Source organism: Vigna unguiculata, chromosome 1 (genome assembly GCF_037176805.1).
Source record: "Vigna unguiculata cultivar grain cowpea cultivar isolate G323 ecotype 2 chromosome 1, ASM3717680v1, whole genome shotgun sequence".
In the NCBI taxonomy this organism is placed as follows: Eukaryota; Viridiplantae; Streptophyta; class Magnoliopsida; order Fabales; family Fabaceae; genus Vigna; species Vigna unguiculata.
In genome coordinates this window covers 9790021-9802575 of record NC_140792.1, presented here as the reverse complement: position 1 = coordinate 9802575, position 12555 = coordinate 9790021, and the positions used below count along the sequence as shown (strand labels likewise).

At 31.3% G+C, this 12555-nt stretch overlaps 1 protein-coding gene across 1 annotated transcript; it reads right to left on the bottom strand.

Moving 5' to 3' along the window:
- Positions 1-8169: 8169 nt before the first annotated feature.
- LOC114185421 (Tetratricopeptide repeat (TPR)-like superfamily protein) lies at positions 8170-11276 on the bottom strand. The gene is made up of 3 exons (XM_028073138.2): positions 10883-11276; positions 9750-9938; positions 8170-9243 (listed from the first exon to the last, which is right to left on the bottom strand). The coding sequence occupies exons 1-3, from the start codon at positions 11054-11056 to the stop codon at positions 8764-8766; spliced, it is 843 nt and encodes a 280-aa protein (XP_027928939.1). The 5' UTR covers positions 11057-11276; the 3' UTR covers positions 8170-8763.
- Between the last annotated feature and the right edge of the window lie 1279 nt (positions 11277-12555).

The window sequence follows — 12555 nt, the reverse complement described above, 5'->3', positions numbered from 1 at the left end:
GAGGATTTAGAAAAAAAATAAGTGAAATTTGAGATGATAAATATATTTGGAGGTTGGTTGATTATAAAAAGCTAAGATAAATTTCTGTTGTGATGTCATATTAATTTTTATGAAAGATTATTTCTTGTTACTTTTAGCAAGTTCTAATTTTAATTTTCAACTATTACTTCTCCACTAACGAGCTCTAAACCCTATAGAAAATGGAGAAAAGTTTTTAAGGAAATTAGGAGGGGAGTTCTTCACTTTCTTTTACTTTGTTAAGTTTTGTCTTCAATAAAATTGTAGAACTCATGTTTGTGTGTTATGTTTTGTAGGTTTGTTAGTGACATCTTTTTTTTAAGGTTATCACCCTTTAGAGAAATGAAGGACCACTGAGTTTAGCCTAAGGTAGTATATTCACCATATTCCTAATTTTACTATAAGAATACTCATCAAAAGTGGAAAAGGAGAATATATTGGGAGAAGGAACTATTATCCACATTTGGAGGAGAGTGACTGCATTTTTTAATGATTTTTCAATGATAGGAAAATATTCTACCATCTACCTCATTATTAGGGTTTCTAGAAAGATATTTTGTGATTTTGCTAATGTTTTTTTCATCTTTGTACTATTACTAAGAGGTTTCTCTCTTGGCTTATTCGAGAGGACCTTTCCTTTCTTGTAAATGTTTTTTGAATGAAGAAGCAAAATTATTATAATCTTTTTTGTTGTGAGTGCCTCTCTTACTAGAGTGAACTATCCCTTAGTTTTATCTAAAACTTTGGCTCAAGTGACATTAACTACCACTTATTTTGAGTTGGTTCATCTCCAAGTGGTGTGTCACCTTTGTTATCCTCTTTTTCTTTATTTCAAGTTTCTTTATGTTCTTATGTTCATTGCTTCCACCCGTTTATGCTTATGTTTTTTCATTTTGTTCATTTTATTTGTTTATCTTGAATCTATCTTCTCTTCTTTCTCTTGGAGTTTCTATGAAGTAAACCTTTATACCTAGGTAACATTGTTATCTTAATGTTCAATGGAAATCTTCTTAAGACTTTTTTAAACAACATAAACACAAATACTTTGTCCTCTAAAAATAACATAATCAACTCTTATCATTTAAATCTTACGGAAATGATATTTGAACAAAACTTTTGGACTCAATTTTGACATAGATGAGGTGGCACAGTAGTTAAGTTTTTTAAATTGATTTTCATTAAAAGGTTTTACATTCTTTCACTTGCGGACATTTTTTGGAGGGAAAAGAAAAAAGCATTGTGTTTTGCAAAGAGAAGACAAAGGCATTTTGTTTTGTTGAGAGAAGACAGAGGTGACGAAAACACATCGTTGAAAACAAGGGTTTCCATTGCCGTCATCCATGCCCACGGTCGTTTGTGAGTTTCCTCTAATTTTATCTCACGACTTTCTCACACCTTCATCATTTCTGGGTTGGTAACCCAATCATGATTTGTTTATTTCTTTGGCACAGAGAACCTGCAACCCAAACATCAAAATGTTTGGTATGTGTGAGATTCACCAGAAAAGTTGAAACATTGGGTTTATTTAAGCAAAAAGGTCAAATATTTGGGTAGTAGGAGTCATTGCAAGTAAGGAATGCGGTAAGAGTGATTCCAAGGTTGGGAGAATCAAGTTTTTTGAGTGTTGTTGGAATCCTTCCTTCTTCGATGTTCATTCGTTGTGGGTTCTGTATGTGGGGAGTAGTGTTGGAATAAGTGAGGAGTTATTGTAAATTTTTTTATTATCTGTTGCAGTAACTCAAAATATGAAACAAAACTAGTACTGATGACCAAAATATCCAATATAACTTCCCACTTAATTGTTCTCCACACCTCACTTTCGAACATAGTGTGACTCAAAAATTCCAAAAAATCCTCATTTCCGTTCCACGGAAATGATATTTGAACAAAACTTTTGGACTCAATTTTGACATAGATGAGGTGGCACAGTAGTTAAGTTTTTTAAATTGATTTTCATTAAAAGGTTTTACCTTTTTTCACGTGCGGACATTTTTTGGAGGGAAAAGAAAAAAAGCATTATGTTTTGCAGAGAGAAGACAAAGGCATTTTGTTTTGTTGAGAGAGGACAGAGGTGACAAAAACACATCGTTGAGAACAAGGGTTTCCATTGTCGTCATCCATGCCCACGGTCGTTTGTGAGTTTCCTCTAATTTTATCTCACGACTTTCTCACACCTTCATCATTTCTGGGCTGGTAACCCAATCATGATTTATTTATTTCTTTGGCACAGAGAACCTGCAACCCAAACATCAAAATGTTTGGTATGTGAGAGATTCACCAGAAAAGTTGAAACATTGGGTTTATTTAAGCAAAAAGGTCAAATATTTGGGTAGTAGGAGTCATTGCAAGTAAGGAATGCGGTAAGAGTGATTGCAATGTTGGGAGAATCAAGTTTTTTGAGTGTTGTTGTTGGAATCCTTCCTTCGTCGATGTTCATTCGTTGTGGGTTCTGTATGTGGGGAATAGTGTTGGAATAAGTGAGGAGTTATTGTAAATTTTTTTATTATCTGTTGCAGTAACTCAAAATATGACACAAAACTAGTACTGATGACTAAAATATCCAATATAACTTCCCACTTAATTGTTCTCCACTCCTCACTTTCGAACATAGTGTGACTCAAGAATTCCAAAAAATCCTCGTGGCCACATTACCCAGTATTTAATGTCATGGTCATGGAAATGAATTTGTATTATGTTAAGGTTAGTGTGAGGATATTATGTTCACAATGAAGTTTGATTTTTATATAAAAATTGGGTAATGAAGACCAAAATATTCATCACAACTCCTCACTTACTACATATGTACTCCCCACTTACGAATAATATCAGTATTAGCACAATTTCAAAAAGGTCCACCATCCACATAATCCAATAATGAATGTTGTCGTACTGGCTAATTTTTTTATGTACATAATGTACCATGCATGAATTATTCCATAAGTGGTGAGTATAAAGTTATTAATGGGGAGTGGTGATGAATATTTTGGTCTAATAATTTCCACTTTAAAAATGGATTTCAAACTTGATGACTTTAATGTACTGCAAATTGATTTTCACAACCTAAATACTCAATATTCGGTTATCTTCATGACGTTCATCTTTTATAAAAGTAATCATCAATAACTGATAACATAACTGGGGAGCATTGGCTAAAAAAGTGAGGAGTGGAGATGAATATTTTAGTCTGATAATTTCCACTTTAAAAATGGAATTCAAACTTGATAACCTTAATGTACTGCAAATTGATTTTCACTACCTAAATACTCAATATTCGATTATCTTCTATAATTGGGTTTTTTTTATAAAAGTAACCATGAATAACTGAATCCATAAGTGTGGAGTATTGATTAAAAAAGTGGGGAGTGGTGACGAATATTTTGGTCTAATAATTTCCACTTTAAAAATGGAGTACAAACTTTATTGTCCACACTGACCTTAATGTACAAGAAATTGATTTCCACTACCTAAACACTCAATATTCGGTTATCTTCATTACTTGGGTTTTTTAATAAAAGTAACCATCAATAACTGAATCCATAAGTGGGGAGTACTGACTAAAAAGGTGGAGAGTGTTGTTGAAGATTTTTGTCTAATTTCCACTTCAAAAATGGGGTTCAAAGTTTATTGCCCACAAAACATGATGACCTTAATGTACTACAAATTGATTTCCATTACCTAAATACTCACTTTTTAGTTATGTTCATTACTTGGATTTATTGTAAAAGTAATCATCTATAACTAATAACATAAGTGGGGACTACTGACTCAAAAAGTGGGGAGTGGTGATAAATATTTTAGACTTTTTCGCAGTATTTCATTGAAGTGAAAAATTAGGTGTCGGAAAATGATCCTTACAATGTGACCCTGATTTTCTAAAAAATGATTTCAATTACCAAAACATAGAATATTGGATTATGATATTCGTTGTGATTTTTTAAAATGGTTCATCAATGACTCATTACATAAGTGGGGAGTATGAATTAAATAAATGGGTAGTCATGATCAATATTTTGTTCATTTTTTGCAATTTTTAAATGAAATACAAAGTAAATTGTGAACACAAAATCCTCAAACTCACCTAAATGTAGTTAAAAATAATTTCCATGTCAAAAAAGTTACAGAACTAGGTTACGTGCTTGGGTGACCTTTTTTTAAAATGTCCCAAAACTGAATTATAATGTTAGTAGGTAGTACAGATGGTTAAAGTGGGGAGTTCTGAAGGATATTTTGTTCATTACTGTTGTTAAATTAAAGCGCCAACATTTTCTTACGAAGTTTGTGGGTAGTAATGTTGTATTCAGTGGAGAGTTATATTGGATTTTTAGGTCAAGAGGATTTTTTGGAATTTTTGAGTCACACTATGTTCGAAAGTGAGGAGTGGAGAACAATTAAGTGGAAAGTTATGTTGGATATTTTGGTCATCAGTACCAGTTTTTGTTTCATATTTTGAGTTACTGCAACTGATAATAAAAAAATTTACAATAACTCCTCACTTATTCCAACACTACTCCCCACATACAGAACCCACAACGAATGAACATCGACGAAGGAAGGATTCCAACAACAACACTCAAAAAACTTGATTCTGCAATCACTCTTACCGCATTCCTTACTTGCAATGACTCCTACTACCCAAATATTTGATCTTTTTGCTTAAATAAACCCAATGTTTCAACTTTTCTGGTGAATCTCACACAGACCAAACATTTTGATGTTTGAGTTGCAGGTTCTCTGTGTTAAAGAAATAAACAAATCATGATTGGGTTACCAACCTAGAAATGATGAAGGTGTGAGAAAGTCATGAGATAAAATTAGAGGAAACTCACAAACGACCGTGAGCATGGATGACGGCAATGAAAACCCTTGTTCTCAACAATGTGTTTTCGTCACCTCTGTCTTCTCTCAGCAAAACAAAATGTCTTTGTCTTCTCTCTGCAAAACACAATGCTTTTTTTCTTTTCCCTCCATAAAATGTCCGCACGTGCAAGAAGGTAAAACCTTTTAATGAAAATCAATTTAAAAAACTTAACTACTGTGCCACCTCATCTATGTTAAAATTGAGTCCAAAAGTTTTGTTCAAATATCATTTCCGTAAATCTTAATGTTTTTAGAAGGTGAAACTTCAAAGAGAGAATGTGATACTAGCAAACTTATAAAACACAACACAAACATGAGTTCCATATTTTTTTAAGACAAAATTAAACAAAGTAAAGGAAAGAATGTGAAGAAACTTTTCTCATAAACATGTTTATTGTCCTTAAAATTTTCCTCCATTTTTATAGAAGTTTACTTCTTCTTCTTATTTATTTATTTTTTTGATCGTTTGAAATTCCTCAAACAATATATATATATATATATATATATATATATATATATATATATATATTCTCTTAGAAATATATTAAGATAAAAGTATACGAGTGATATGTTTTAAAATATGGACTTCGCATACGATGAATTAAAAAAAATAATCTATATTTTTATATTTTATCCATTTAAAATAAAATTTTATTAACTTAAAAATTATGCCATGTTAATTGAAATATTATGCAAATAAATAAGCGTATGAAATCAATGCATCACATCTACAACCTAAGATTACCACTATAGTTTTGGTCAGATGGTTTTGTGTAGCACACACATTACATCTATGGGAGCATATGACATACTTAAAACCATCCATATTCTTGTAAGATTGTTATAATTCGAGAGGTCAAAAGTATTTAAAGTATGAATATATATATATATATATATATATATATATATATATATATATATATATATATATATATTAGGAATATTAGTTCAAATACGAATATGATTATTAAAAGATGGATAATTGTAAGTGTCACACTTTAAGCTCGACATATTAATATAGATATTAAAAGACGAGTTAAATATGTTATTGTTTTCTTAACTTTTGGGGAAGATTGAAATAGTCTCTATCTTCAAAATTTTGAACCAATAATCTCTCATCTTTATAAATATGTGAATTTAGTCATTTTAATCAAATTTTATTAAGTTTATTTGACGTCTCAAATACGTTTTTTAGCTAACATTAAAGCGAAAATGTGTCAAACAGTATAAGTAATTCAAATGTTATCATGAAACACATTTAAAATGTCAAATAAACTTAATAAAATTTAGTTAAAAGGACTAAATCTACATATTTCTAAAGTTGAGGGACTAAATTAGGACAAAGTTTCAAAGATGGATTAATTTCAATTTTATTGAAAGTTAAAGGACCAAAAATATATTTAACTCTTAAAAGATTGATAATTGTAAATGTCGCATGTTGAACTCAAAATATATAAATATGATTATACTAATATTGATAATTGCAAGTGTTAGACTTAAAACTCAAAACATATGAATATGATAGAAAAATTAATGTTTTTTTGGTGTAAATTATTTTGTGCTTAAGTTGATTTATTTTTGGCATGGATCGGTGATGCCTCATGACAAAAAATTGTAGAAGTTGTTTGGTTAAATTCCAAATTTATTTGAATAGTTATGTCATAAATTTTGAGATGTTACGGTTCTATAACCTTTGATTTTATTAGATGGTAATATGTAGCTGATAGGACTTAGCTTATTATGTGATGTATTCTAAAATTAAGTTCTATCTTTATTTTCTTGTAAATTTTTAAGTAAAATTTGCTTTATATATATGTATTACACATTAGAGTTTGATCTACTGTATAAAAAAACTTAATATTATTGTCAAAAGTTAGAACATGATGTTACAAAAGGAGAAAAAGAAGAAGAAAAAGAAGTTTTCCTCTTAGTCCTCTTGTTTAACCTAGAAAATGAACAAGGAGAACGGAAAGGGGGTGAGCTTTTATTTATAGGTGAGGGGTCGCTCAAAAGGAAAAGGATTAAGTGAGGAAAGATTCAAAATGCTCTCAAAATGGCCAAGTGGACATTGCACAAGCGGAAAGAGGAGAGCAAAGTCTTATAAGAACATAACTTCCATCAAATTAATGAACAGTGATTGATGAACTCAAACGAATTGCTTAAGTTCAGTGGAAGAAAGCGTGTTCCACCTCTGGATTTAAAATAAAAGACAATGAAGTTGTGAGATACTATGAAATTGAATTTGTGTAGGTTGGTATAATTTGAACATCTAAATTAGATTCACCAAAGATAAGTTTAAAAAATTACTTTCACCAAAAACAACTTTCTTAATCTTTTGGTGGGTGTGATTTGAACATCTAATTGATTCAGACGATTGCAAACTTCTGTGTATATAGGTAATTTGTAAATTTTGATCAAGATAAAACAAATATACATATAAAACTCTAATCATATTCTAAAACTTGAGTAGAATAGAATTGGTTCAGGTTGAACATGACCCTTTTTTTATCCTAAATATAAACTTGACAGAAAGGAAAATAAAAAGTTATTGAGTATATAATAGAGGATCTAAATATAATTTGAGATGTTACCATATTTTTCTTTTATTAATCGAATACAGTGGCGGGAAAGTGCATCACAATCAACGGATAAAAGCTTCACAGAGATTACTAAAACCAGCATTAACTTGTTATGCAATATATTATTTTTCCTGACCATACTTTAGCAAATTATTATCTTTTCAAGTTTAAATTTTAGGTGGGTATATATTTGTACTATGATTCTCAGGTTCTTAGTAATTGTCATGTTGAAAGCGTCAATCTTTCAATATGTATACAGGAATTCGACAAAATAACAACTTACCGACAACTGTTAAAATGGAATGAAACTAACAAATACTTGTGAAATGCAAATATGAATTCGACAAACACAAATATATAAGATAAAAGCAGAGTTTCATAGACAGTTGAGTTTTATTTATTGTGTATAAAATAAGAACGGTCCATTTACTACAATACCTTAATACAGTGAGGATGGCGGGTCAGTCCACCTCAAATTAGATTCAACAACGGTTAGTGGAAACTTGGAAAGCTCCTGCACAATGCTTAACTGTTGTAAGAAATTTTTTTCTCTGGGAATCCACTGCTTCCCATTAACAGGTGAAAATAAAATAAGCAGTTCTTAAACAAGTTCTATCATCAAACTCAAAATAATTGAATATAAAACCAAGTTACATTCTGGAAACAGAGAAATCTTAGGAAATAAATGTATATGAGATATGGAATTTGCACAAGATTTAGTGTGTAAGAGAACATGAATATAAAACAATCGGTGAAACAAATGAATCATATTATACAATACAACAAAGAGCAGAGCATAAAGCACAGATTCGTGCCCCTACTCACTAGAATGACTTGATTTTGGTTTTAAATGACAGAATAGCGAAATAGTACAATAGTTCATTATCAGGAAATTTAAATATTATTTATAGATGTGGAAATAGTATCACCAGGAAAAGTAATCAGCCTGCTCCGGCTGGAATGGATTTTACTCACTGTATGAGCCTCAGCAGATGAAAAACACCCCATACTTTTGGTCCAATATGGAAACACGAACCTTGAAACTTGCTATCACAGTAGGACGTTAGCAGCTTCAAAAGGGAGGCTTTCCATGTAAAATTCAGAGTCCAAATAGCTCATCACCACCATGGACAGTCAAACCAACTCGGTACAGATCAGTACTTCTATAACATTCATAGATCTTCAAGGCGTACAACATGATAGAGCCATTGCAAGCCACTGATTCTTTCCCATCAAATATCATTGTTATGTTCACTTTGGGATAAAAACAGCCGTTTATAGGTAATGTACAGTAGAGAGTACAAACATCTCACTTTACAGGACGTACACCAATTGTTCTTACACGAAACCGGTATTGAGGTAAAGATTCTTCTTCTTCACTGTCACCATCATCATCACTAGAATCATCTTCAACACTATCCCACCGTGCGTAGTCTAGAGCTGAATGTCCTTTTGGTTTTGGAATTGTTTGCCATCCTTTTGAATGTTCCTCATTGGATTCCCTGCTTGGTGCTTTAGGAGCTATAGCATCTGCTATGAACTTCTTAGAGTCATGGTTTTGCTTTCCCCCTTGCTTCATTGAAAACTTGGGCTCTGCTTCATGAGCAGCACATTCGGTAATAACAATGCCTTTACCGAGTTCATCCTTCTGTTCTGTCATAATATTAGAAATCGAAGAATATTTCTCTCCTATCTCTTCTTTTTCATTCTCCTCTTCAATTATCACTTCAGGCTCCTCGTCTTCCTGTTCTTCAAACTCCTCTTCTGATTCTGGTATTGGAGCAAGTGACTTTCCTTGAGCAAGAATATATGGAAAAAAAACATTTCTTACTACGAGCTGATAAAATACTTAGTCTACAACAATAAAATTCTTGGCCAAATATACTATATTAGTCTGACTCATCTTTCCTTACTCCTTTTTACTCTACTATTCCCACTTTCTGTTGCAACATTTATAAAATCAAACACTTTTTAAGTATAATATAATCATAACTTGCACATATACTTCATGAGTGTCCCTCCAAATAGGAAAATCCTAATCATGTTATCAGTGCGCAGCGCATATGTAGAAAAAGGCGTGTAGAAAAATTGGAAAATTCTAACCAGAAAAATATAAATCCAAAAAGACAAGGAATAACAGCTATATAACATAACTATTATTATTATTACAAAGTTGGAACCATATGCCCGTAGCCATAATTAGTAATTCTCTTGGTACCACAAAACCATGTTACCGGTGTGCATTGCATGCAAGTGAAATTGCAACAAAAATATAAAAGAGATAATAGTGCCTACCAACTGCGTCTTCAAGCGAGCTTGAAGATTTTGATAAACCTCTGAAGATGGATTCAACTCTAACAGTCTGTTGACATCAAAAAGAGCTGAATGATACTCCTTCAAGGTGACAAGCGTTTGAGCCCGTAGCATCAATGCCCCGCTGTGCTTGTGATCAAGCTCAAGCACCGAGGTACACTCTTCTGCTGCCTGAAATAACAAGGATTGATTGCATCCCAAAAAGAAAAAGTATTAGACAGGAATACATGCGCATAAGCTTGGAAATGGTAGAAAAATGATAAGCAAGGGCATCATTTTAGAAGGTTGAAATTATAACCAATGTATTACAAAACTTTTAACAAAAAGTTTCCAAAAAAATAAATAAATAAACAACCAATGTTTTCATTTGACTCAATTAGGTGGAATCTAAACAGAGATTAAAAAAGAAAAACACAAACCAATGTATTATGAAACTTCTAACAAAAAGGACGACAACTATAGAATGAGATTGTACAATCCCAGGCCAAAAAATGAACATCAACAAAGCAACCAGTATTTGTTAGAATCTAATTGAATATGCTGTAATTTTTTTCAAACCGTTATTCCATCATAAAGTGTCATATAGTTGAAATTCATTAATTTTTACAATAATTACATTAAAATCACATCTAGAATGATTTCTAATTAGTAGACAGTGTAAATCAAAACTTAACTTTTTTTTTTAATTCGATGGATTACTATTACAAATAACCGTAGATCCTTTAGAGAGACATAAGAGGAGGAAAAACATATTCAAATTCACCTACACAATTTTCTATTCACACCCCATAAATATTGCGAAAATTTTGCAAGCAATTTCCCCGGCCAAACGTATGAACTGAAATAACAACATAATCAAATCCTGTTTTTATACACCCTCGCTTTTGATCAATCAAACAGTTCCTCCTCCCCAGTACAGGAGTCCGAACGAGGATTGTTTAGCACTCTCGTAATTATTACAAAACTCAACAATTTCATATTAAATGAATTTCATGAAATTAAACAAAATAAAAACTGAAATTGAAGCTTTCACTCACTTTACACAACATAGAAAATCGCTTTCCAAACCAAAGCACCAGTAACAAATTCAAAGGAGAGCGAGGAAGAGACGTAACCTTTTTGAAATCGTGAAGCTTCAGAAAGCACGCGGCTCGATTGCTATGCAACGCGATCTTCTGAGGGTTAGTCTTGGCCATGGCGATTGCCTCTGTGTAGAACCCTAACGCCTCCTCGTATCGTCCTTCCCGGTACATCTGGTGAGCGCGTTCGATTCTATTCGGCGCCGCCATCTCCCTCCTAATCCGATCGCAAATTTCCAACAAAAACTAAATACTCAAATGAAGAAACAGTTTAAACTTATCTGTCTAAAATTGCATGTGCAACGAAAATTGAATTTTGGAGAGTTTGAAATTTATAGGTGAACCCAGTGACAGCTCGTGAATGGAGAGAGAGACAAATGGACAGTGCAACAAGACGATGCTTGAATTGAACGCGCTCCGCCCAATTATTGAAACGCGCGTTTCCCTCTTTCTCGTCTTGGGAGTTTTGTGGAGTCCAAACAAACCAGTTTTGAAAAAACAAATTACTACAAAATTCATAAATTGTTAATTCTTTTGTTAAATGTGTTTTTTATCTGTAAATTATTGTAAAAATTATTTTTGGTATATTAAATTATATATTATTTTATCTTTTTATTTTATGAAAACCGTAGCATTTAAGGTATAATGATGTATTAAGGTAATACTTTAAATATATAGTAAATAGTAGGAATACATTATCCAATTATTATGAATAGTATTAAGATCCTAATGTTTATCATCATTATTAACAATTACATTAATTACAATGACAATATTAAAAGAGTAATATTGGATGTATAGATATGTGCAAATCAAAGATCTTATATATAATTCTCTTTCAAACTAATGGGTGAGAAAGTCACTAGAGTTTAGAGATGGCAAATAAACCCGTCCCCGTGGGTATTGCTCGAACTCGTCCCCGTTTTGACGGGGAATCCCCGCATTGACTAGGTATGGGTATGGGTATGGGGAATCCCCGACTTTTTCAGTTGGATATGGGGATGGGTATGGGGATGTACATATACCCGCCATAATACCCGTCCCCGCCATATCTCCATTCTTGTTTAAATTATTAAAATATTCACAATTAATCAAGTAACTCATATATGTATATATATATATATATATATATATATATATATATATATATTTTTTTTTTTCTTTTAATTATTTCATTTGTCATGAAACTCATTCTCATCTCCAATATATTTTTTATCTTATCATAACCTTTATGTAATTATGTTAAAATGATGTATGTTAATAAAAAAAAATATTATGCCTCACATTTGAATATTTATATTATTTTTAATATTTTTATTTATTATAAATTTTCCTTTCGCATGAGAATGTTTATACTCTCAATTTAAGGTAATATAAAAAAAATTCTTTACTTATTATTATTATTATTATTATTATTAATTTTTGTTTAATTTGAAGAACTCCTTTGTTTCATTAAAATAATTTTCGTTATTTTTCAACCATTAAGTATATATGTTGATATTTGAAAATTTTTCTTAGTTCTCTAAGATATTTTTCGTCTTATCATACCTTAGTTATACATTTGATTTCCTTTGTGTGATTTTTTTCGATGGTCTCTCAAATTATTTCTAAAACACACATTTGTTAGTTTTTTAATATTTTTATTTATTGTTTTTATTTTTATCATGTAGAATAATATTTCGATATATTCTATCTAATTATTTTTTATT